The sequence below is a fragment of the Ursus maritimus genome, unplaced genomic scaffold, assembly GCF_017311325.1.
Source record: "Ursus maritimus isolate PB19 unplaced genomic scaffold, ASM1731132v1 scaffold_36, whole genome shotgun sequence".
Taxonomy (NCBI): domain Eukaryota; kingdom Metazoa; phylum Chordata; class Mammalia; order Carnivora; family Ursidae; genus Ursus; species Ursus maritimus.
In genome coordinates this window covers 14940422-14968065 of record NW_024426230.1, presented here as the reverse complement: position 1 = coordinate 14968065, position 27644 = coordinate 14940422, and the positions used below count along the sequence as shown (strand labels likewise).

Sequence of the window (27644 nt, the reverse complement as noted above, 5' to 3'; positions counted from 1 at the left end):
AGCACTGTATTATAATCATCATCCTCATTTTACAGATTAGAAAATTAAGGCACACAAGGCCACAGTCAGGCTTTGAACTCAGTCCAGAATCCATGATGCTCTTAACCTGCCTGTAAATTTTTCGGAAAGCATTATGCCTGTCATCGACTTTGTCCTACCTAATTTTACTCACATGCTCAAACTATTCCTTGAGTGAGTTCTCAGACCAACTATTTTACATATTCACTATACAGGATACTTAACCAATGGACACTTACACTGCAGAAAACTGTTTTCGTCAAGAAAGTTTAAATTCAATTAACAACTGAAATACTCACTTTAGTTGATATCTGAACTTCCTCAGATATGAACACCTCTTCAATCTGGACTGCCTCTCTGGGAAAATATCCAAAGTCCTTTCCTTTCTACCAAAATGAAGAATAAAAATTAGCAAGGAAGAGTGATCAAAGTTATAATTACTATTGAGCCTAATTTTGCCCCATGTCCTTGGCTTTCATCTATCTCAAATCACAAAAATTAATTGGATTTCATTTGCCATCTAAAAGACAGTGAAATCATATTCCTTTTTTCTTTTGAGATTTTATTTTTAAGTAATCTCTACACCCAATATGGGGCTCAAACTTAGAACCCCCAAGATCAAGAGTCACACACTCTATCAACTAAGCTGGCCAGACACCCCTATTATTCAAAAAAATAGTATTAATTTGAAGGAACAAAGAGCCAAGTTGTAAAAGGCCACTTTTTCAAACTTCTGAGGGAAAACCATTCCACACGCCGATTTTCTTCCTTTTTATGTTTGTCATTGACCTTCCTTACCCAGATGGAACCCAGATTTATACTGTAAACCTGGGATATCAAAAGGCAAAAGAATGATGGAAGTAGCCAAGCTAGATGGAGCTGTGACATATTCAACATTTTCAGGATGTCAAAATCAAGTAAGAGGTTTAAACTCTAAAGGGCCAAGATGGATTCATCAGAACAGCAAAGATCTATGAGTCCTCCTGAGAGGATTTGGTTCCATTCAAGTTTTTCTGGGGCTACCTTGGTAATAGGGATCTTCTTAATCCAGCTTAAGTCCACAGAAGATGTCCCCCAAGAGTGAAGGTTTCACCACTCTCAGCCCATTTCCTGTCCCTAGCAAAGTTTAAAGACCATGTTTTGGTCCTTTAATCCAGCACCATTACACCTCAACTGTGATTCTTCCAGCTCTGTAGTTGCTGTAGCTATTTGGAAACTGATAGTCTGTGGGTGAACTCTGCAGTTCGGTTTCTTAGACAGCTGCCTGCCTGGACTAAACACCTAATGCATGGAGCTCAGTATGCTTGAAACTTCACCCTGGCTCCACACATTACATGCTGCTTTTGTGTGGAACTGTCACTTTCTCACATAGGAAACAAGAAAGAATGCTTTCTTTTCCTCTTACGATACCTACCATGTCATTTTTCTTACAGCTTCATTGGTTGCCTCTAATGTGTTCAAAGACATACACTGGCACGTTTAAGAGACCATAAGCAATAAGGAATCTTGGGAACTGCAGGAGCCAAATAATTCTGGCCATTGACAGTCAGGGGTTCAGTCATACAGCCCCTGATGCTAAAAAGCAGGATAGATCCAAACAGAACCTGCTCCTTCAAATAGTGGTCACAGAGGCTACACAACAGAAAAATCTGTTGCATGTTCAATATGGAAATGATGTATGCATCAGGTTGGTCATGCTTGTTCAGCTTGGGAGTAAAATTTCTTATAGCATCTTTTCATTATAAAGCATAATGATACCATCAAAGATACAAATGTGTTTCCAACTGAAAACATTAATCATTAATTTTCCTGTTACACATTTAGAGATATTACTCAGGCTTCTAGGAATTTCAGTATAGGACTTTGGGCCAAATAAAAGGCTCTCCCAATTGTTGTTGTTGTTGTTGTTTTTCATGAAAAATTCATATACCTTGATTCTCTAGGCTACTCATTTCTCTGAGGATTTCTTCAATAAGAACTCCATCCTTGGGGCGCCTGGGTGGCTCAGTCAGGTAAGTGTCTGCTTTCGGCTCAGGTCATGTTCTCGGGGTCCTAGAATCAAGCCCCACGTTGGGCTCCCTGCTCCACAGTCTGTTTCTCCCTCTCCCTCTGCACTACCCCCCGCCCCAACCGCTTCTGCTCTCTCTCTCAAATAAATAAAATCTTAAACAACAACAACAACAACAAGTCCTTTATTTGCTCAGAAAGACATGTCTTTTGATCTGATTAACTAAAACTTCCCAGTCTCTCTTAACTTAGCTATTGGCACCACCATGGGATCACTGGTGTTGCCTAGACGTCCCATAATCTCCACCAGCACGTCTAAATTTTATTCTCAAAGTAAATATAAAACTTAACTTCAAAAACTACGCATGCTATGTAAAAATAATTTCAAGGCACTCTTAGTTCTTTATCCCAACCAGAATGCCTTCCCAAAATACTACTTTTATAGAAATTCTGGAACCAAGACTGAATATGACTATTTTTTGTTTGTTTAAATATGTTAAGGGTGGGGAGCATGGGTGGCTCAGTTGGTTAAGCATCGGACTCTTGATTTCGGCTCAGATCATGATCTCAGAGTCATGAGATCAAGCCCCATGTGGGGCTCCCTGCTCAGCAGGGAGTCTGCTTGAGGTTTTTTCCCCTCTGTCCCTCCCCCAACTCATGCATATGCTCTCTTGCTCTCTCTCTCCCAAATAAATAAATATTTTTTTTAAATGTTAAGGGTTTTAAATATATATGTATATTACATATATATTATATATGTAAAGTGCTTTAAAATTATTAAAGTTCCTTTAGAAGTGAAATGCAGGTATTCTGTACAAGCTTGTCATTTATTCTACATTCAGTTTTTAAAAATAGGTACTTACACTTCCTGCCCACAAATCTTCCCTTTCTCCTGCAAGTTTAACATAAACAGAGATCTCTTCTCCCTTAGTGAAGTTCAGGTATCGGCAGTCAGGACCTCTGTAATCTCTCAAGGCTAAGACTCTGCTTATTAAAGCTATGTAAACGTGTGAGAAAAAAAAAACACAATTTAAATTAAAATGTTATTTCTCCCCCTCCCATCTTGCCCTCCTCCACTCTATCCTAATTTCTTCATATCATTTATCACCTTAAAAAGCTACATAGAATAGACTTCCCACTGCACACAGAATCAATTCTAAGTTCTTTAGCTTGGTATTCAAGGATATCCATAACCTGATCCTCTTCCTTATTTAAAATGACTTCCTCTTATTCCTTTACAGTCAAGTTCATCTATCCATTGTTTCTGGAGTATGTCATTATCATTCTTGTCAGGAAGGAAAGGTAAAGATAATTGTTTTCTTACTAGCATCTACTACAATAGTCCCCCTTATCTGTGGGGGATATGATCCAAGATCCCTAGTGGGTGTCTAAAAGCACAGACAGTACTGAACCCTGTATACAATATGTTTTTTTCCTATGTATACATATATATAATAAAGTTTAAATTATAAATTAGGCACAGTAAGAGATTAACAACAATAATAGTAAAATCAAACAATTACAACAATATACTGTAATAAAAGTTATGTGACCAATCTCTCTTTCTCAAAATACCTTATTATACTGTACTTACTCTTCTTACAATGATTTAAGATGATAAAATGCCTCCCTAATGAGATTAAGTGAGGTACATGAGGTAAGCCCTATGACATAAAGTTGGGCTACTACTGATCTTCTGACTACATGTCAGAAGAAGGATCATCTGCTTTTGGACCGTGGTTGACCCCAGGTAACTAGAACCATGGAAAGTGACCCATGGGTAAAGGGGACTATTGTATATTCCAGGCATTATGATAACTTTTATATTTTTATTTTATTAAATCCCCAAAACAGACCTATAAGGTCGATAATCTTTTATCAGCCTAACAAATGAGCCTTTAACTAAGTCTTAGAGAGTTGGTCACACACCTGATAAATGGTGGAGCCAGATTTGCACTGAGATTATTTTCACAGCAATATCTGCCTTCTATACTCCGAGACTTTTCTTTCTGTTCTTTCCTAAGCCTAGAAACTCTTCAGTCTCTCTTTGTGATCAACTCGTATCCTACTTCTTCTATGAGACATCCCAAATTGGTCCAGCTTGTGCTGCCCCTTCTCTGAACCTTAATATTACCTATTATCCTTATGTTGTATTGCTATTTACTTTTTCATGTTGACCTAATTCCTGGAGGTCAAGAAACTTATCTGACGTTTCATTTTATTCCTCTTAGATACACACTCTTACCCCGCCAGACTCAGCACATAATAGGCCCCCAATAACTATGATCATAACCACATATACTGGATTTAGCCCTTCAATACATAAAGTAATATACATACCATATCACCTATTATAATTATACTAACATATGTAAAACATTTTGATTAAGTCATATAATTAAAGCTAAAATAACACTATAAATTACTATAAATCTGAATGTTCCCTTTTCATGTTTCATGTCTGGCCCTATGGAAACTAAAATGAGGTTGTAAAGAGGGAAAGAAAGATGATTCCTACTATAAAGCATCATCTAGTAAATCTTCTCTATATATCAAATTACATATCCAAATGATTAAGGAAAATGTTTACTCATAAAAAATTTACTTATAAATTTTTTACATTTCTACTAATAATATTTTGCATTTTAATTTACATGTTGCAAATCAGAAACAATTCTCACATACTGAAGAGATAGAACATATTTAAAACAATTGTAATATATTGTGATACTATTCATCTTGCACCATAATGCTAATAACAGAAAATAACTTCTTAAGCAATAAAATGAAAATTAGTTTTTCTTTGTAGAAGATAGGAGAAAGTTAATATTCGAGGATGCAAATAAAATTATATACTGCTAACACTGATTTCAGTAATTTTACATGATAAATGAACACAGAAATGAGTAATGTTTGATAAAGTTTAGACAATAAATCATGATGAAACAAAATAAAAATATTTTTAGAAAACTCATTGGAATCAGAAAGTTCTGATTATAAAATAGAAACTAAAAAATATAAGGGCTTCATAAATAAAGAACTATCAAATGCCTTGAAATCTTTTTAATACAGATCAATACAAATCAATTTAGCTATCTTAAAAAATAATAAAAGTTCTGATTTGTTTTTGAGGCCTGGATTAATATCTTTATAATTTCTGATATATTTATATATCAGGCTGATCTTTGCCCCTTGATAATTAACATTAAAAATTACTGTGAAATGCTTTGCTTCTAGCATTTTCTTTTTATAGTGAAGTATATTTTATAATCGCAAATATTTCTCAGTGATATTAATCCTCACTTCTATCATACATGTCCACAATAACATATTATGTTATTTCAGAACCTTAGTTTAAGAGGAAAAGAAGGAAAAAAAGAAAAGCAAACTTACTTTCACATTCCAAGTCACCACATTTTTTAAAATCTGCCAGCAGTTTTGTGCCTTCCAGACACTTTGCCAAAGAAATTACCAAAAGGAGGGTTCTGTAAACTCCAAGCTCCGCCATGCTAAAACAAGCAGGAATCGCAAAAAAGGTTTAAGCCAATTGTTTAGGCCGTAGCTATGCCAGCCAAAACAAGAGATACCCCACTCTCTCTACTAAATTTAAGAGAAAAATGTTTTTTAAAATCCCTTGAAAATTACATTTTCAACTGGTGTTTAGGCTTAACTTGAGGGACAAACGCTCTCTGTTCGCAATCTGCAGAGTCAGGTATCCAGATAATACATAAGGGTTTAATAATTAACAGAGATTTTTAGTTGGACTCATGGCTTATAAAGGTGAACCATGTAAAACTGTCTCACTTAAAGGTACCTTGCATTCAACAGAACGGTTCTTAAACAGGCCTCCACAAAAGGGTAGCTCATCTCTTTATGCTAAAGTCTTCAGGTAGATCAGTCAATAAATACAAACTGAGTATTTGCTGCGTGCTTTGGATCCCAGGGTCCTGGAATCAAGTTCTGCATTGGGCTCCTTGCTCAGTGGGGTGCCGTCTTTTCCCTCTCCCTGCAGCTCCCCCTGCTTGTGCTCTCTCTCTCACACACAAATAAATAAATAAAATATAAATAAATAAATAAATAAATAAATAAATAAAATTGTGTGACTATTTCTGTCAGTGGAGAGAGATATCAGAAACAATCCTCCCCCATACGGTGAGAGCGTATAGTATGATTCTAAGTTGCGTTCACTTTCTTCTTTGTACTTTTCTATTCTATTTGCCTTTTTTAAAAATCAGAGACATATCAAAAAGAAATAAGCAAAAAGATAAAACCAGGGGCATATCTTATTGTAAAATAATAATTAAAGCTATGAAAATCAGTTATTTGGATGTTATTGCTGCTTAAAAAGGATCAAAGCCCTATATTGGGACTTCCTGAGTAAAACACTAGATCTCAGTAGATTTGGACCACAGTTGTCCTATTTCAACCTTGACAAGGTATTTTTCTAACTCCTTTGCTGTACCTCTTCCCTATATTTGGGCAGGCTGCGGTGTGCACGGCGAGCAGAATACACCAGCTGTATGACACCACACTCCCCTCTAGTGCCTGACATAAACAAAGCAAATATCCAGCACCTGAGCAAGGGGCAGTGAAGGACTTTTGCTTTCAAGATCCTAAAAAACAAAACAAACAAAAAACAGTGTGTTTATATTAACAGTGTGTTTTTTGCTTGTTTGTTTTACAAAAACATTAGTAAGAATCCCCCTTTCTCAGATCAAAGATTTTTACATCTTTAGAAAGAATCTGATAGAGGATGAATTTGAGGATCATTTGGCTGGCAATCGGAACACTGTAGAGCTGTACACGTGCACACTCAAGAAGCTTTAGCTTAGGGGCGCCTGGGTGGCGCAGTTGTTAAGCGTCTGCCTTCGGCTCAGGGCATGATCCCGGCGTTATGGGATCGAGCCCCACATCAGGCTCCTCCACTATGAGCCTGCTTCTTCCTCTCCCACTCCCCCTGCCTGTGTTCCCTCTCTCCCTGGCTGTCTCTATCTCTGTCAAATAAATAAATAAAATCTTAAAAAAAAATTTTTTTATTAAAAAAAGCTTTAGCTTACTTTCTTAAATACTTTTACAAGTCTATAAAGTACATTGTCAAAGACATTTAAAGGATTAACTCTTCAGCTTCAAACTTTGCAGCACAATTATTTGCATAATTTATAATATCAAATCAAGAATATTTAATAATTAATATTATTTTTCCTTCTTTGTAGTCAATATTAAAGACATTACAGTTACATTCTCAACTAATTAATTGAATTTGGGGGTTTTTTTAAGATTTTTTTTTTAAAGCAATCTCTATACCCAGCATGGGTCTCAAACTCACAACCCCAAGATCAAGACTCACAAGTTCTACCAACTGAGCCAGCCAGGTGCCCCAATTTTGTTTTAAGTTAAGTACCCAGATAAATTTAAATTTGGCTATTGATTGGCCTTAAGGAAAGTTGAGTCAAGAGAAACAGGAGAGGGCACCTGGGTGGCTCAGTCAGTTAAGCATCTGCCTTTGACTCAAGTCATGACCCAGGGGCTGGGATCAAGTCCCGCATTGGTCTCCCTGCTCAGCGGGGAGTCTGCTTCTCCCTCTGCCTTTCCCCCAACTTGTGTGATCGCTCTTTCTCTCTCGCTCTCTCTCTCACAAAAATAAATAAGATCTAAATTAAATGAAAAAAAAAAAAAGAAAGAAAATCAGGAGAAAAATTTTTGCCTAAGATACCAGCCTGGAGATTTTCTTCTACTAGAAATGTTCCCACTTTCTTGTTACTTAATGCACTCAGATTATTTCACTTTATTTTCAGATCATCACTTAAATATAATTTAACAAGATATCTGAAATGTGGTAGCATAATGTTAACCTTCTCTAATAGACCCAGGTGAAGAAGTGGTACGTGAAAGAGGTAAGAGCATTTGGTTTAAGGAAACCAAAACATCCATTTTTACTATGAAGACAGTCCTATTAAGCTAGCTAGATATTATCTGATTGCTGATGCATTTTGCAGTCAAGTATTGTGTCAATATTAAAATATACTGTTCCTGAGGAAGATTTCATGGTAACACTCAGTCAGGAATACTGATTTGGAAGAACTATGGCATTCTTCAGAAACCATACAGGAAGTAAGAGTACTTACTGCATAAAGCTAAAGAATGAATCATCAAAGCCACACATACTCAATATCTTAGAGAGAATATCACAGAGCAATTCTTTCCGTGACAATATGAAGACATAATCATGAATGCTGTACTTCTACTGCTTGATGGTGTTATTTCTGATACTATATAGTACCATCTGGTTTCTTAGTACGTCAGATTTCCTTTTTTTTTTTTTTAAGATTATTTATTTATTTATTTGACAGAGAAAGACAGCCAGTGAGAGAGGGAACACAAGCAGGGGGAGGGGGAGAGAAAGAAGCAGGCTCCTAGCGGAGAAGCCTAATGTGGGGCTCGATCCCAGAACACCGGGATCACGCCCTGAGCCAAAGGCAGACGCTTAACGACTGCGCCACCCAGGCACCCCGGTACATCAGATTTCCTAAAATGGGAACATATTTCTTTCAACTAGCTGTCTGTTACTCTGGAAATTTATAAGATAGAGAAATTTGATTAGAAGTACATGGGATAAGCTGAACTAATTAAGCTGGGGTGATTTTTACTAGGGAGAGGTACTGGAACAAAGCTTCTGAAAACAGTTCCCATGGTAGACAGCGAGAGATAAGGCCCAAGAAAGATTAAGATTCAAACGGGTGTGGAAGATATAGAGATGGTCCCCCATACTCCCTCTTCAAGGTAAGACCTTCTGTTCAGCTGCAGAGAGTACAGGTAGCAGGTAACCTCTGGCAGACAGCCCTTCCTATGTGATCTAGTGGATAAATGACAAGACAGTACAAAGGTGGGGTCATTTGAGCCTTATGTGGAACACTGACAGGCATTCCTCACTCCAAAGCTCCCTACTGGGTTGGCTGAAGCTTCGGAGAGCCTGCACTGCAGTTTGACTTTGCCTTTTGCCTAATCCTGTTTTCTCCCCCTTCTTTTCATTAGTGGTGATCCCTTGAACCCCAAAATCTTCTCATCACCTACTTCTAGAGGACCCAACCTCAGACACTAGTGATCCAAAGACACAAAACAGGGAGATGGCAGCACATGCACATTTGGGGCCATTGATCTGTGCTTGTCGCTCCATGGTTCCTTTTGCCTTTGTTGCTTTTGTGTTGCTGAAGGCCATGTTTTAATTCTGCCCACATTTTCTTCCTCTGCCTGTATTAGAGTTCTAACAGGAAACAGTGAGTGTTCCATTTTGAGGGATGGCACTACTCTGTGATTGAGGAAATTATAGGGAAGGATCCGGGAAACCAGTAAGGGATGTAATGTCCCTAGGCATGAAGGGACAATGAGCACTACCTGGAGAGAACTATAGGAGAGGCCTGCCCAACAGAAACTGAGTCAGGAAAACCTCACTCTTCTACTTTCTGAACTCCCAATGGTAATTTGCATTGACCAAACCCAGCCAGATGCCAGAGAATAAGGGAACCGCTTTGGAGTAGGCTTAAAGGTCTGTGTTCCAGGGACACAGAGCACAGTGGCCAAAAGTGAGGAATGGATTGGGAGGAGAAAAAAGAGAATATCCCATACATGACCATTATTCCTTTACTACATGTTTTTGAATAATAGTACAGGACATCCCCGACATCCAAGATGATACGTGTGAGATATTTGCTGATCAGGGGATTGAATTGATTAGTCTCATCTATGCAAAGGAAAGGTGTTTAATGTTTGTTGAGCACCAACTGTGTACCAGTGAGATTAATATTTCACATACAAATTCATCCTTCAGTGTAGATATTACTTATTGAATGCCCAGAGTGTGTCAGACACTCTTCTAGGGATTGGAGATATAGGAGTGAACAGGACAAAGTCCTTGCTCTCATGGACCTTGCATGCTAATGAAGCAACACAGACAAGAACAAGCAAACAAATAAATGAACAAGATAACTGCAGGTAGTGATAAGTTATTATGGAGAAAAGTGTCTACTTAGATAAAGTTGTCAGGGAAGTCATCTCTGGAGAGTGACGTTTGACTTCACATAGGGGAATAGGAAAGCAGAACATTCTGTGCAGAGGGAAGAATTCAGGAGGAGGTCATACTTCATTGTCTGAAGCTTGATTACCAAAGACTTAAAGAAAAAAATGAAGGAGCCATATCAGATGCATTCCAGTATGTAAGATGGAAAGGTGGAAAATAAGTTGGCATGTACAGTCAAGAAACAGAAAGGCAAGTGGAGAGTGGTAGGAGATGAGGTAGGAGACATAGGCAGTCCAATCATGCAGGGACTTTGGGCTGTAGAAATAAATGTAAGTTTTATCCTAAGTGCAATGGGAGGCCAAAGGAGATTTTAAGGAAGAGAATAACATTATTTGTGTTTTTATCATATAATTTCACTGTTTTTGCTTTGCTAAAACTTCTACTTATTCTTCTTAGGTTAAATCACTTAATAAATAGATGACTCAATAACTTTATTGAATGAATGAAAATTATATGCATGAATGAATAAATGAATTGATTTACTTTCAAGATGCCTCGTGACTAAATGAAATTTTATCTTCAGCTGTGCTGCTCAATTGCTCTCTTTCTCTCGTTTCAAAAAGAAAGTCAGGTAATCTTTCTGATTAAATTTTCTTTTAAAAATTTGACAAAAGGAATTGGATCTCATATATATCTTTGTCATCGCATTGGTATTAGTGGTAGCAGTGTTAATACCCAGCAAGTAAAATTTTTGCTTTGGATTCCCAAACACTGTAGGTAATGTTTGACAGGTTGCTATATGAATAAGTTAAGGAGCAATAATACAGACGTATTTAGTATTCCAATTAATTTCTAGTCATCAATAGCTTAATGTCTTTTAAGAACTATCAATATGGGTCAATTTTATATACTCTTATGCCATCCCTTCCAAAATCATCCTCCTTCACTATCTGCTGCCATTCTGTCCCCATTTATGTACCTTTCCTTCTTGCCTATTTTGGTGTCCATGTCCCTAAGTACCTCATGCCCACAAGCACAAAAATATCAGTAACTTAATGTTTATACCTCCCCACAAATAACTAAATTTTTAAAAAAACATATAGAATAAAATTTCTGCATGGAAATGGATAAGTTCTTTTCGATTATTTATTTTATCCACTTCTTTCAATCATGTAAAGAGTAATGAATCTACTACTACCATTCTCCTTGTTTTGTTTATTTTTCTCTCCTTTTCTTCCAAGTTCCCTGGGACATAGAAAAAAATGCCCCTCTGTGAAGGGACTCATACTAGGATCTGGTAAAATACTTAGCTTCTTGGAGCTTCAAAGTCTTTGCTCATAAAATGAGAGACTTGTGCCAAAGGACTTCCTCCACAAGTCCTTCCAGCTCAGGTATCACATGATTCTCTGAACTATCACTGACTACTGCAATCAGAACATCAAATTGGACTTGGTGAAACTTGTTAATGGGACTGCACTTAATTTCTAAAACTTGATGACCACAGATTAAAAACAAATGAGGTATATGGATGCATCCCACTATGTTAGATAGAAGGGATTCAGATGTGAAAATACAATTAAACAGTAACATACAATATAATGTGCATTCATTCTTTTCTTTAACAATAGCTTTTGAGTGTCTGCTATGTACCAGATACTGTGTGAGGCATGTGGAACACATGGGGGAATAAAGCAGACAATGTCCTTGCTCCCATGGAGATTATAATCTACAGGAGAAGACAAACAAGACAACTCAGTTCTAGAATATAAAGGGAGACATTCAGGATTTGTGATTAGGGACTGGTGATTAATTTGTTGTGAAGTACGGGAGAAGGAAATGTCAAAGATGACTCTGTTTCCTAGTTGGACAACTGAGAGAGAATGTGGTGGCGCCATTTACTGAGACTGGAGCACAGGAGGGAGCAGGTTGGGAAGGGAGGCGGAGGAAGATCATGAGTTTGGTTTAGGACGTGTTAAGTAAATGAAAGTAAAGCAACGCAGATTATTTCCGGAAAAAATTAAAATTTGATAGTTTTGAGAAATTATTCATAAGCCTGTTTTCAAAAGGCTTACTTAGGGGTGCCTGGGTGGCTCAGTCAGTTAAGTGTCTGCGTTCAGCTCAGGTCATGATCTCAGGGTCTTGGGATCGGGCTCCCTGCTCAGTGGAGAGCCTGCTTCTCCGTCTCCCTCTGCTCCTCTGCCTGCTTATGCTCTCTCTCTCTCAAATAAATAAATACAATCTTTAAAAAAAAAAAAAAGGCTTACTTATTTTGAAACAATTTTAGACCTTCAGAAAAGTTGTAAATACAGAGTTCCTGTATACTATGGACCCAGGCTCCCCCAATGTTAACACCTTATATAGCCTTATATAACCATAGTACAATGATCAAACATAATAAATTAACATTAGTACAATATATTAACTAAACTACAGACTTCATTATGATTTCCCTACTTCTCCAACTAATGTCCTTTTTCTGTTCTAAGATCAAATCCAGGTTACTACATTGTATTCAATTGTCATTTCCCCTCAATCTTCTAGGATAATCTCCTGTGACAGTCCCTTATTCTTTCCTTGCTTTTCGTGCATTGATACTTTTTATTTAATGTCTCTCAATTTGGATTTATCTGATGCCTTCTCATAATTACACTGAAGTTGTAGTTTGTGGGAAGAATCTCAGAGTGGTGTACCCTTCTCATCACAGCCTATCAGCGGGTATACATGATATCAATATGTCTAATTACTGGTACTATTAATCTTGATTACTTGGTTAAGTTTCGCCAGGTGTCTCCAATGTAAAGTAACTGTTTTTCCTCTTCCGTATTCTGTTCATTTGACAGGAGTTACTAAGTACAGCCCACTTTCAAGAGAGGGGACTCTAATTCCATCTCTTGGAGGGAGGACTATCAAAGAACTCAACAGGAAGTTGTCCAACAGAAAGAAAACTGGCTCATTATCTATATTTACTTATTTGTTTAACCCTAGCATACATGTAAAATAGATTCAAAATTGATAACCCAGACCCCGTGATAAACAAATTTACCAATCAGACTTAGATGTTTATGTATAACACTTTTTGCCTTTAGCCTTACAGTAGCTAATCAAAACACTTTTTTACAAAGCTATTCAGGTCAGCTTCTTTCCTCCCCATCCCCTTCAGTGCAGTATGTCATTCATGTGTAATACAGCTAGATTTATTTGCCGTAGCCTACATTTCATCTTGGGTTCCCTTGCCATTCAAGTTGATTTTTTTCAAGGATTGTATTTATTTGTGAGAGAGAGGGGGAGACCGAGTGGGGAGGGAGGGGCAGACAGAGAGGGAGAAGCAGACTCCCCACTGAGCAGGGAGCCTGATGTGGGACTTGATCCCAGGACCCTGGGATCATGACCTGAGCCGAAGGCAGACACTTAACCGACTAGGCCACCGAGGCACCCTCAAGTTGATTTTTTTTTAATTTGCATACAGTAAAATTAACTGTAGCAGAGAGTTCTATGGGTTTTGACAAACGCATAGTCACGTATCCACTACCACTATACCATACAGAACAGTTCAAAGTCATTTTAAAGTTAACATTTAAGCCAAAAACTTATTTTATCTGAATTATGTGGAGAATTCTTAATTTTGCCAATTCTCTTCATGAGGTTGGTTAATTCTTTAGCAGAATAGAAAGATACTTAATATATAAGATTACTGAAAGCAAAATAAATATATCTTTTGATTGCTGGAAGACAAAATTCCAGGAAAGGTTACCTTTGCGCCTTTCTACGGGTCAAAGTTGAGGGTGCTTAAACAAATAAATGTACCTTTTGTGACTTTTTTCATTAGATAAATCACAAGGATTAGGTAAATCACACAAATATGACACTGAGTGTGCAAAAAGAAATGCAAAATAAAAATCATTTAGAACACTCATCAAATTGAATGAAAAACAATTTGGAAGTATAATAACTAGTTTTTAAGATATTGTTTCTCAAATAAATAATTTCCATAACCCATTCTTGTCCCAATACACTACCAGGCAATGTTGTCTCCTTTTACATAACTGTCCCCCAAATAAGCTTTACTCCTAATGAAGTGGTGGCAGAGGTGGCAGTGAGAAAGGAAGAGAGAAATAACTGGAAGGTTAGGAAGGGTGCAATGGATCCAGCAGGCTTGTCCTAGTTCAAGCATGCATGTTTTTTCTTCTCCTAAGCCTGTATCTACACGGTGACAATGACTCACGACACACAAGCCTACTGTTTGTTTTAAAAAACAACAAAAGTATACAATCCGACTAACCTCAGGAAAATGCATATGGTACCATTTTAATTCAGCAAACTATTAACAATGCACTGTTAATGATGAAGACATTAAGAAATCATTTGAGAAGGTGTTTTCCAAGGCTTTGTCCACAAACCAGAATTAATCCACTAAATTCATTCTATTTATACTACTAAATATACCCAGACTTTTAGACTCAGGAATAACTATGACTTGAGCTCACCATTGCTTCATAGAAGGCAATCATATAACAAAGGTCCCAAACATCTTGTATTATTATCACCTTAGGGGTTTATTTTACATTTCTTCAGGACACAATATTTTTAAACAATATCATTTATGATGTATTTGAGTCTCCATTTCTCATTACAACAAGATTTCACACAACGACCATCTTAAATATATGTTTTCTCCACCAAAAAGTATTTTACTTGACATCAAATCAATAAGATTTTTACTGACTTACAAAGTTTCTGTAGGGTAAGTTTGCTAGTTGAGATCCCAGAAAATGTGGCATGATGTCAGCCTGGCCAGTGAGTCTAAGCTGACAACTTATGATTTTTTTTCCTGGGTCATGTGGGACTACGTTTTGTTTATTTCTTTGTCTCCCACAATGTGATGAAAGAGATTTTGGGAATTTATATTCACAAGCCACACTATTTTAGAAGTTTCTGGAATTATCTGAATATTGTTATTATTATGGTTGATTTAGGAATGACAAATTCCCTTTCTAGTTATAAATTTTTCTCAAAGATTTATTTATTTATTTTAGAGAGAGTGTGTGTGTAAGGTGGAGGAAGGGCAGAGGGAGAGAAAGAGAAATCAAGCCGACTGCTCGAAGATCATGACCAGAGCCAAAATCAAGAGACCAACACTTAACCTAACTAACTGAGCCACTCAGGCGCCCCTCTAGTTATAAATTTTTAAAGCGTGTTAACTATGTCCTTGCTCACTTCAACAAAGCAGATCTTTTTTTTTTAATTTAAATTTTTGAAGATTTTATTCATTTATTTGACACAGAGAGAGAGAGAGAGAAGGAGCACAAGTAGGCAAAGTGGCAGGCAGAGGAAGAGGGAGAAGCAGGCTCCCCACTGAGCAGGGAGCCGGATGCGGGGCTCAATCTCAGCACCCTGGGATCATGACCTGGGACAAAGGCAGACGCCTAACCAACTGAGCCACCCAGGCACCCCAACACTGCAGATCTTGTTATCACTCAAGCAAATTCCAAAAAAGGTCTCCACTATTGTATTAACTTTACTGTTCTCAACAACTTTTTTTTTCTTTCTTTCTTTCTTTTTTTCTTTTTCTTTCTTTCCTTCCTTCCTTCCTTCCTTTTTTTTTTCACAAGTTACCCTCTGGACTAAGCAGTATTCTCTAACTGAAGGGACATCGGATATCAACTTAGTAAACCTCATTAACAATGAGAGTAAGTGAGTAATTGTGAGGATTTGGAACATATTATGAGATCCCAGAAAATAATTGCCAATACTTTTCAAGTAGCATGTTTCTTGGGGGCACCTGGGTGACTCAGTCAATAAAGCAGGATCATGGGATCCAGACCTCCCTCACCCTGGGTGCCCAACAGGGAGTCTGCTTGAAGATTCTCTCCGTCTCCCCCTCCCCCATTTATGCTCGCTCTCTCTCTCTCTCTCAAAAATACATAAATCTTTTTTAAAAAGTAGCATGTTTGGGGCTCCTGGGTGGCACAGCGGTTAAGCGTCTGCCTTCGGCTCAGGGCGTGATCCCGGCGATCTGGGATCGAGTCCCACATCGGGCTCTTCTGCTATGAGCCTGCTTCTTCCTCTCCCACTCCCCCGCTTGTGTTCCCTCTCTCGCTGGCTGTCTCTATCTCTGTCAAATAAATAAAATCTTTAAAAAATAAAATAAAATAAAATAAAAAAATAAAAAGTACCATGTTTCTTAAACTTATATTAAAATGAGTTTTTATTTCTTGGCACATATGTAAACTGGTGGCAAAAAGAACCATCTTGGAAGTAATCTTAGGGGCAAGAGAGATTTGGTTGGGATTTAAATATCCTGCAAATAACCACAGAAGTAAAAATTCACATTACAACCATTGTATACTACGACTAAGCCTCACTCTGTTATAACAAACTTTTTTTAAGATTTTTGTTTATTTATTTGAGAGAGAGAAAGCACACAAAGGGAGAGGGAGAAGCAGACTCCCTGCTGAGCAGAGAGCACCAGGAGGGGTGATCCCAGATCCCAGGACCCTGGGATCATGACCTGAGCTGAAGTTAGACACTTAACCAACTGAGCCACCCAGGCACTCCTCCTTTACTTTTTAAAAACTAATTAGAAATGTAATTAATGAAGATGAATGTTGACATTATTTGATGCAGTGCTTTATTTATTTATTTAAGATTTTATATATTTACTTGAGAGAGCCAGAGAGCACAAGCAGGGGGAGCAGCAGAGGGAGAGCGAGAGGCAGACTCCCCACAGAGCAGGGAGCCAGATGTGGGTTTCTCTCCCAGGACCATGGGATCATGACCTGAGCTGAAGTCAGACATTTAACCAACTGAGCCACCCAGGCACCCATCTGTTATACTTCTAATATGTTTTCAAGATTTCATATCTATGCCATCTTAAATATATCATTCCCAAAGGCCTCAGTGCAGACATTTTGCATCTTTCAGCATTAGAGTCTCCCTTGTGATTAGTCCTCTTGAACTTTAAAGCACGTGCATTATTAGAAACAACAGCACGAGAGACAATGACGTTGTCACTAGTATAGCTGTAAGGTGTATGATTCAGTGACTCAGCTGGACAGGACAAAGTACAGAGATATCCTCCTGAACTCTTGGGAAAGTAATCACTCTACAAATGTCTTCTGTTTATCATTCTTCATGGTCTTTTCTTCCTCCTCTTGTGCTCACCCCATTTCCCCCTTCGAAAAAGTACAACTTCGGCTTTGTCAAGTGCTGCTATCCTTGACATCAATCTAGGATTCTAAATCAAATGTCATCTCCCACCATAGTTGGGTAATAAAAATATAGAAAAGGGGTTTTGTGGGGCACCTGGGTGGCTCAGTCAGTTAGGCATCCCACTCTTAGTTTCAGCTCAGGTCAAGATCTCATGGGTCCTGAGATGGAGCCCCAGCTCTGGCTCCCAGCTCAGCCGGGAGGGAGTCCTCTTGAAGATTTTCTCCCTCTGCCGCCCCCCTCCCCCGCCCTGTGCATGCACGCTCTCTCTCTCAAAGAAATAGATCTTAAAAAAAAAAAAAAAAGGAAAAGGGTTTTCATGTGTTCATAAAGCATTTTTAAAAGAACAGCCTCATTGGCTTGTTACGAGTATAAATACTATATAAACTTTCAAACCTTCGGTAAATAATGTAGGTTTTGATCTATAATTAAAATTCCTATCCCCTTTCCGAAGAGCTGACAAGAGGGCGGAAGCAGAGAAGAACAACACCTTCTTCAAGTTGACCTACAGCGCAGTCCTCGACCAGCTGCTGGACAGTCCTAGGAGGTTGATGCCGCTGTACAGCACCCAGAAGCAGCAGAGGCTGAACCCGGGTTTGTGGAGGAAGCCATACTCACTGCTGGAGCGCCTGCGGAAGGCCAAGAAGGAAGCTCCTCCCTATCGCATAGCCCAGGGTGGTTAAGAAGCACCTGCGGGACACGATCATCATGCCCAAGATGGTGAGCAGCATGGTGGGTGTCTACAACGGCAAGGTCTTCCGCCGGATGGAAATCAAGCCCGAGATGATTGGACACACCTGGGCACGTTCTCCATCACCTAGAACCCTGCAAAGCACTGAGCTCCAGCATCCGGGCCACCCACTCTTCCTGCTTCTTCCCTCTCAAGTAGCCTATTCGGCCAATAATGGACACACTTCTCTTTAAAATAATATTGAAATGAAATAAAATTCCTATGGATTACGAAATAAATATGTAAAACAATAACATCAAATAAACCAAAAGGGTAGAGGAGCTTTGCCTTTATTCTCTGAGCTGCCAAAATATCTAGAAATACTTCAACAATGTGGCTACCCAGAAGAATCTAGGAACAGAAGTACTTTTTATTTGGGGAAATACTAAAACCCTGAAATCCTGAATAGAAACAAGAGAAGTGCCACCTGTATTGTCTTTGTTTGAAATTTATAAGTGCCCATCTTCCAGTAGATCACTAAACTGTAACTTCACAGAATTATAACAAAATTTGTCATGCTCTTCTGATATGACTTTATGAATTGTCACATCAGCCTCCAAGGACACGTGGAGCATTTCCACATTTTTGCATTAGTTATATTTCAAGAGCTGTTCACCTGCTGGTTCATGGGCATAAGTACTTTGCAAATTATGTATAATTGGAAATCAAATTAGCCGTGTGATTTCCAGAATTAACTCCTAAAAAGTCAATATTAAATAGAACTATATTAGTTAGTGTAAGCTAAGATATGACATGGTAACAAATAAACCACAAAAATCTCTTTGACTTAAAAAAGCAATGGCTTCTTTCTTACTCACCAAGTCAGTCATGCAACTTCACTTGGTGGCTTTCTTCCAGGTGGAGCCTCAGGGATCCAGAAGCCTTCCATTTCATGATTTTGCCATCTTGAACATATGGTCTCTGAGATTTAATATAGAAGGGATAGAGAACGTGTGAATGATAATGCATGGGCTTTTATGGCCAGGCCTGGAAGTATATCTCCTTTGCCCACTACAACTGGACAGTACCTAATCACATGGTTACAAGCTAACTCCAAGGAAAGCTAAGATATGTGCACCCAGGAGGAGGAAATACTTGATGTTTAGATAGTGTCTAGCTAGCTAGTTTCTACCACAAGAAACCCTGTAGTATGGTTTTGTGCAAACATTTATTGTTAGTCCTAAACTAGGACTATACCAGATGCGTAACATTTATCTCTGCTTCTGTAATTTCAGCAATAATATGACTTCTTTAAACGAGCACTAAAATGTGATTTTGTTCAAATAGGTAAGTACTGAACAACTGTGAGTATGAGGTCATGTTCCCTGACAATATGTAGAATGAGACTGTTCTTTCTTACCTGATGATGCTGAATCATATGCTTTAACTCAGTGGAGTAGAGATGAGACTGATAATTGTTTTATGAAAGCTAAGCAGTTCAAGAGGCCTAATGACTAAATAGAAAGTCACCTCCCAGCCCCACCTTGAAAGTAACCCAAAGGAGGGCTTGAGGACAGTCCAAGACTTCTCAAAATTTATTTTTGCATTTGTCCAACACACAGAATGATCCAGACACAATATTATAAATCAGCATTGTCCTATAGAAATGAACAGTGAGCCAAATATGTAATGTTCTAATGGCAACATTAAAGATAAAAAGAACCAGGTGAGGGGTGTCTGAGTGGCTCAGTTGGTTAAGCGTCTGCCTTCCACTGGGTCATGATCTTGGACTCCTCTGCCTGCTGCTCCCCCTCTTGTGCTCTCTCTCTCGCTCTCTCTCTCTCTCTCGAATAAAGAAAGAGAGAGAGAGCACAAGCTGGGGGAGAGGCAGAGGGAGAGAGAGAGAGAGAGAGAGAGAGAGAGAGAAGCAGGCTCCCTGCTGAGCAGGGAGCTCCATGCAGGGCTCAATCTCAGAACCCTGAGATCATGACCTGAGCTGAAGGCAGAAGCTTAACCGATCAGCCACCCACGTGCCTCAAAGGAGCATTTTTTTTTTTTTTAAGATTTTATTTTTAAGTATATGGGGCTCAAACTCACAACCCCAAGACCAAAGTTTCATGCTCTACTAGAGCCAACCAGGCACTCCCCAAGGGAGCATTTTTTTACTGTCCTGGCCTCCACTCTCCTTTGGCTATTTTTTTAATGTGTACTAATTTTTAATTTTTATTTTCAATTGAAAATATGAGTCAGAAGTTAAAATTCAAACCTGCAGAAACAAGAAAAATACTGAGGCAAACAACCTGAAATCATAAAGAAATTTGTGATGGATATGTACGGTGATGTTCCCTTAAGCTTTCCAGCCCAGCAAGCAAAGGGGTATCAAAAGAATGGTTAATTATCATTAGGGTTTTCCAGAGAAATAGAATCAATCGAATGGATGGAGAAACACACACACACACACACACACAGATTATAAAGAATTGGATGAAAAATCCCAAGATGGGCAGATGGCAAGTTGGAGATCCAAAAGAGCCAATGGTGTAGTTCCAGTCCAAGTTTGTAGGTTTGAGATCCAGAAGACCCAGTAAGGTAAATTTCAGTCCCCAAACCAGCAAGGTCAGAACTCAAGAGCTAATGATGCAGTTCAAGTCCAAAATCTGAAAAAAACCCTGCGTCCCAGTTCAGAGCAGTCCAGCAGGAGGGGCAGCCTTTTTGTTCTATTCAGGCCATCAAATGATTGGATAAGGGCAACACACATTAGGGAGGGCAATCTGCTCTACTCAGTCCACCAATTCAAATGTTAATCTCATGCAAAACACCCTCATAGACATACCCAGAATAATGTTTGACCAAATATCTGGGCACTTGTGACTCCGTCAACTTGACATATAAAATTAACCATCACATAATCCAAAAAGCAGAGGATGAACTTGAGTGCTTATTTAATATCCAGATTTTATTATTATGCAAACAAAAATCATTTCATTTCATTTCATTCATCACCCATCCTATTTTTTTTAGTGGTCCAAAACCCCACAAAAACAAAAAACAAAAACTTTAATAAATGTAAGTAAAAAGCATATAAACCATCAGTTGTACAGTGTCGCTTAAAAACAAATTTTTCAGAGAAAAAAAAGCATATAAAAAAGCACACTTCTTTCTTGATACGCATCCAAATGAGTAAAGAGAGGAAAATATCATTTATTTTGATATATTTTTTTAAAAAGCTCATCTCATATTACAAGCTCCAAATAATATTAGACCCATAAAAGATATTTTATATCAAAATTTTAAAAAATGTCAGGAGCTAACAATAAATCCCTATTTTATTGGCACAGTTAACTATTTCAGGTAACAAGTGAAAGAAATTCAGAAAGACCCTATTAATATCCCTCCAGCTGGAAGGGATGTGTGCTGAAGGCATAAGCAGACTACAAGAAGGACAAGAAATTCTTTCAGAACATATTTGGTAAGGGCAGCTCTAGAAATTTCATCTAGGAAATGGCACTCTGGTTTGAAGAAGATGGGGCATTTGTCTTGAAATTATGTTTGTAGAAGAAGCGCACTGTTTTTATTTAGATCACATGTTTATTAGGGTGGCTAGAGACTTTATAAGGAGATTAAGTCTCCTGAGACACCTCTTGGCACCCCTGCCTTAAAAACTCAAGAGAAGGCAGCCCAGAAAGATGAACCATTTGTCTGAGAAGGACTTCTCTTAAATTTTTATTATGAAAATTTTGAAATATACACAAAAGTATATGAACTCACGTATAGAAAGTTGCATGTATTCATCACTTAGCTTTAACCGTGACCAGCTTTTTGCAATCTTATATCACCTCTTTCTCCCACTCAGTTTTTTGGGTGGGCTGGATATTAAAGTAAACCCAAATGTCATGTAATCTTACCCATAAATAACTCCAGTAACAGTAACAGATAAAAACACAACTACAATAGCATCATCACATTTAACAAATTAACCCCTAAACACGCATTCCTTAACATTTTCTAACACCCAGACTGTGTATAATTTTTCCCACTTGTTGCCAAAAAAAAAAAAAAAGGCTTTTACAGTTGGTTTGTTTGAATAAGATTCAAAAAGATCCACATTCAGTTGATATTTATTTATCTCTTAAGTCCTTTTGAATGCATAATAGTTCCCTCTCCCTCCTCCTCTCTGAAAAAAGGCAAGGTAAATAATTCTTTTCCTTCATTCATCAATTCTCAGAATGAGTTGTTCCAGAAATCTCTAAAAGTGCCTCTTAGCATCCCTGCTTTCTGTCATGACAAGATGTCTCAAATTCATCTTGTACATTTCCTGCCCCAGACTTAGAATCAGCCATTTCTTCAAGGAGCCCTGCTTCTTTTTGTTGGCGAATAGTGTTCAGAGACTGCAGCTGGCACTGGGATGCTAACCATTATTGGACTGTCATTATTTCTATGCCCTCTTTCCAAAGCTAGGAAATATGTGAATTTTAAAAAGAAAACTAAATCATGAATCCATATGGTTATTTCCAATTCAAATGAAATATTGTGGAGTCTTTCCTTAAATTCTTTTACTTTTAAATTCTTTGATTTATATTTTTATTTATGTTTTATATTTTTGTATTCCTTTTTATTACACTGAAAATCTTTATGTTAATGTCATTAACATAATTATTTGTTTATGCCTATAATATATACATATATATAGTGCATAAAATAGTTTCAAACAACGATACTAATATTACTACTAACAATTAGGACTACCAATTACAACTGAATATTTCATTGTGGTTCTTTTTACTTCTTAGGATATATCCACCAGGGAGGTACCTCAACTGACTGAGTTTTTAAATCATTTGAAATATTTTTTCTGCACTTATACCATCAATCTGATATACTCCAAAGTTCATTTTTATCTATTTGTTTCAGATTTTTAGGGATTTTTTTTCCTTTTTGATTCAAGTTTTTTAATTATATGAACCATTCACGTGGTTCCAAAGTCAAAACTATAAAACAGGGATGCCTGGGTAGCTCAGTTGGTTAAGCGTCTGCCTGCACCTCAGGTCATGATCCCAGGATCCTGAGACCAAGTCCTGCATCGGGCTCCTTGCTCAGCGGGGAGGCTGCTTCTCCCTCTGCCTGTTCTGCCTGCCGCTCCCCTTGCTTGTGCTCTCTTTCTCTTTGACAAATAAATAAAATATATTTTTTTAAACCCTCAAACAAAATGTAGTCAGAGAAGTCTTTTCAACACTCTTCGTCCCTCAAATTTACAACAAAGACTTTTTTTAAGGGTATAGAATTGGACCAAATTGTTAAGAAAGCCTGATACCAGGAGGTTCAACAGAGCATTCTTGGTAACAGGAATGGGGGAAAATTAGATATCAATGAATTAAGACTTATTATTCAAATCAGTTAAACATGTTATAGGTCCAACATATAACAAAAAGAAATTTTCTTGGGGGTCCTGGCTGGCTCAGTCAGAGCTTGAGACTCTTGACCTTGGGGCCGTGAGTTCGAGCCCCATGTTAGGTGTAGAGATTGTTTAAATAGATAAAACTTAAAAAAAAAAAGAAAAGAAAAATAAAAAATAAATTAAAATTTAAATTAAAAAAAAATTTTGTCTTCCTGATGAAGTGCCTTATCTGGTCTCTTTAACTATGATTCAGTCAACCACTGGATGGGGGAAAAGAGAGTTACATAAGTCTCCACTATAAACAAGAGGAAAGCAAAGGAGCTTCCTGCAAACTGAAAAAACTTCTCCAAATTTGCTATATACAAACAGCAACTAATTGAAAATATAATGCAAGAAAAAAATCCTATTCAAAATAGGAACTCATTCACACACACAAACCCTGGGCTTAAAGTTAATAAAAATCTGCAGAACCTATATGAAGAAAACTACAGAATTTCACTAATATACATGAAAGAATAAATGGAGAGACACACTAGTTTATGTTTAGACAGAGTCAATATTCTAAAGATGTTGATTATTCCTAAAGTATAAAGTCAATTTAATCACAATCAAAATTAATTTTTTGGCAACTTGAGAAGTAATCCTTCGTTAAAGTTTTCATTAAAATATGCATTATTTGGGGAAATTTGGAGAAGTAAAATTGGGGTCATCCCTACATGTGTGCCCATAATCCCAGCTGGTCTGCCTAAGATTAGCAACGACCCTAGTTCCCTGTGCAACTCCATTTTCATCCCAACAAGAAGAAAGGAAGGATCATGAGCCAGGAGAAACTTGCCACACTGCAGGCACAAGTGTGTACTGGGAGAAAAGGAACTGCTTGCAGAAAGTACGTGGTTCAGAGAACAGCTACAGCAAATGACAGAAAAGAAACTTTAATTCTCCTTAAAGAATATTAGGGGTAAACAATATCTCTCATATTAAAGAGATGACTACGTTAACAAACCAAAGAACAGTGATGCACTTCCATAACCCTAAAGTTCAGGCATTGCTGGCAGCCAATACTTTGACCATGACAGGTCATGTGGAGACAAAACTGCTGACAGAGAGGCTACGGAGCATCTGAACCAGCTTGGGGCAGTCTGACTAGTGTAAGGAGACTGCAGAATTTCTGCCTAAACTCTGTGGGTGCATTTTTCATGACACATCCCCAAAGGCAAGAGAAACAAAAGATAAAATGAATTTATGGGACTTCATCAAGATTAAAAGTTTCTGCACAGCCAAGGAAACAGTCAGAAAAACTAAGAGGCAGCCCATGGAATGGGAGAATATATTTGCAAATGACACTACAGATAAAGGACTGGTATCCAAGATCTACAAAGAACTTCTCAAACTCAATACACGAGAAACAAATAAACAAATCAAAAAATGGGCAGAAGATATGAACAGACACTTTTCCAATGAAGACATACAAATGGCTAACAGACACATGAAAAAATGTTCAAAATCATTAGGCATCAAGGAAATTCAAATCAAAACCACACTGAGATAGCCTACGCCAATTATGCAGAACGAATGAACTTAGGCAATGAAAATCCAATGTTTAAGTTTTAAGAATAAAATTAAAATGAGTCCTGCAGTATCGGGGCTTGTGTTTGGGGGTCTCTAATGCCCATGCCCTCAGATGCCTCCTCAGTTCACACTAGTGTCCCACGGTGGCCCCCTTCATTATGAATTGCGCATTCGCAATGAATCTGGATGAGTTTCATCATGAATTATTTCATGCTCGTGAAATATATTTAAGACAGATATCATCTCTAAAGCACTGACAGTTGCCGGGTGCACAGTGGGTTCTGTAAAATTATTGGTTAAAGAAATAAATGTACCCATGAGGTATGAAGATTAATAAAACACATACCTATGGACCTCTCACCCCAAACTGAGGACTTTAGAGGGGAGGGGGGTGGGGGAATGGGATAGACCAGTGATGGGTAGTAAGGAGGGCAAGTATTGCATGGTGCACTGGGTGTTATACACAACTAATGAATCATCGAGCCTTACATTGGAAACCGGGGATGTACTGTATGGTGACTAACATAATATAATAAAAAAATCATTAAAATTAAAAAAAATAAATAAACTCTGTGGGTGCAAAAGCACCACTTGCTACTGAAGAGACTGATAATAATGAAGTTCCAGATCTTGTGGATAATTTTCGTGAGCTTCCAAGAAGGCAACAGAGTGAACTGAGTCAGCTTCTGAAGAGGACAAAACTCTAAGAAGTTACTGAGAGTTGCTACTTTATATTATAACTGCTTTTCAAATTTTGATCACGGATCTGATAAAACCTATATCTGATATTTTTAAGCCCAAGTCCCCTAGACATTGCAGCTCTTTTCGGTTTTTGCTTATACACAATTCATTCTTTGCAGCTAACTAAGCTGAAGAAGCCTGGGAATAAATTTTGAAGCAAAGGTTAATGAAGTTCTGTGCCTAGTTAAAAAAAAAAAACACCATATAATTGGGGGAGAATTTAGCACACTAGATATTAAAACCTACTATAGCTCAACAGCACTCATCATCTGGGAAATACAAATCAAAATCACGATGTGATACCACCTCACACCTGACAGAATGGCTAAAATTAACAACACAGGAAACAACAGGTGTTGGCAAAGATGCAGGGGAAAGAGAAACTCCTTGCACTGTTGGTGGGAATGCAAACGGGTGCAGCCACTCTGGGAAACAGTATGGAGGTTCCTCAAAAAGTTAAAAATAGAACTACCCTATGACCCAGTAATTGCACTACTAGGTATTTGTCCAAAGGATACAAAAATACAGATTGGAAGTGGTACATGCACCCCAATGTTTATAGCAGCATTATCAACAACAGCCAAACTACTGAAAGGGCTCAAATGTCCATAGACTGATGAATGGATAAAAAACAGGTGGGAGATATATATATCTCTCTATATAGATATATATAGATACAGATATATAACATATAGATTATATATATAATGAAATATTACTCAGCTATCAAAAGAATGAAATCTTGCCATTTGCAATGATGCAGGTGGAGCTGGAGTGTATTATGCTAAACGAAATACATCAGTCAGAGAAAGACAAATACCGTATGATTTCACTCATATGTGGAATCAAACAAAAACAAAACAAAACAGGTGAACATTTGGGAGGGGGGGAAAGAGAGAGGAAACAAACTATAAGAGACTCTTTAAAAAAAAATTATTTGACACAGAGAGAGAGCAAGCATGCACAGAAGCAGTGGGGAGCTGCAGAGGGAGAAGCAGTTTCCCTGCTGAGCTGGAAGCTGACGTGGGGCTCAATCCCAGGACCCTGGGATCATGAACTGAGCCAAAGGCAGAAGCTTAACTGACTGAGCCACCCAGGTGCCCCAAGAGATCTTACTGATGGAGAACAAACTGAAGGTTGATGGAGGGAGGTGGGTGGGGGATGGGCTAGATGGGTGATGAGTGTTAAGGAGGGCACTTGTTGCCATAAGCACTGGGAATTGTATGTAAGGGATGAACTACTGAATTCTACTCCTGAAACCAATATTGTACTGTATATTAACTAATTAGAATTTAAACAAAAATTTGAAAAAAAAAAAAAAAGCCCTACTATTATAACACAACCTTAAGTAATACGATACAACACTCAATTGAATGGAGTTGACCGAAGAAAATATGGTAATTTGCTATATGATTACGTCTCAACATAGGGAGACAGACAAAGTTATTCAATAATTATATTGGTATTCTACTAGCAACTTTTTTTTTTTTAAGTTTCAGGGGTAGAATTTAACAATTCATCAGTTGCATATAACACCCAGTGCTCATTACATCAAGTGCCCTCCTTAATGCCCATGACCCAATTATCCCCTCCCCTGACACACCTCCCCTCCAGCAACCCTATATTTGTTTCCTAGAGTTCAGCATCTCTTATGGTTTGCCTCCTTCTCTATTTTCATCTTATTTTATTTTTCCTTTCCTGACTGATGTTCATCTGTTTTGTTTCTTAAATTCCACATGCGTGAAATCATATGGTGTCTTTCTCTGACTTATTTCATTTAGCATAATACCCTCTAGTTCCATCCACATCATTGCAAATGGCAAGATTTCATGCTTTTTGATGGCTGAGTAATATTCCAGTATATGTATATACACCACCTCTTCTTTATCCATTCATCTGTCGATGGACATCTGGGCTCTTTCCATAGTTTGGCTATTGTGGACTATTGGTGCTATAAATGTTGGGGTGCAGGTACCCCTTCAGATCACTATGTGTGTATCCATTGGATACACACCTAGTAGTGC

General features: G+C 37.9%; 1 protein-coding gene and 1 pseudogene across 1 annotated transcript in view; one reads left to right on the top strand and one right to left on the bottom strand.

The window, feature by feature from the left end:
- The window catches only part of MIA2 (MIA SH3 domain ER export factor 2), an 80192-nt gene extending 74659 nt beyond the window's left edge, over window positions 1-5533 (bottom strand). The window contains exons 1-3 of the mRNA XM_040620855.1: window positions 5419-5533; window positions 2889-3022; window positions 318-404 (exon numbers count right to left, since the gene is read on the bottom strand). Coding sequence (XP_040476789.1) covers window positions 318-404; window positions 2889-3022; window positions 5419-5533 — 336 coding nt within the window. The remainder of the gene's footprint in view (window positions 1-317; window positions 405-2888; window positions 3023-5418) is intronic.
- Window positions 5534-8779: 3246 nt separating this feature from the next.
- Window positions 8780-18251, top strand: LOC121100298 (annotated as a pseudogene).
- The last annotated feature ends 9393 nt before the right edge of the window (window positions 18252-27644 follow it).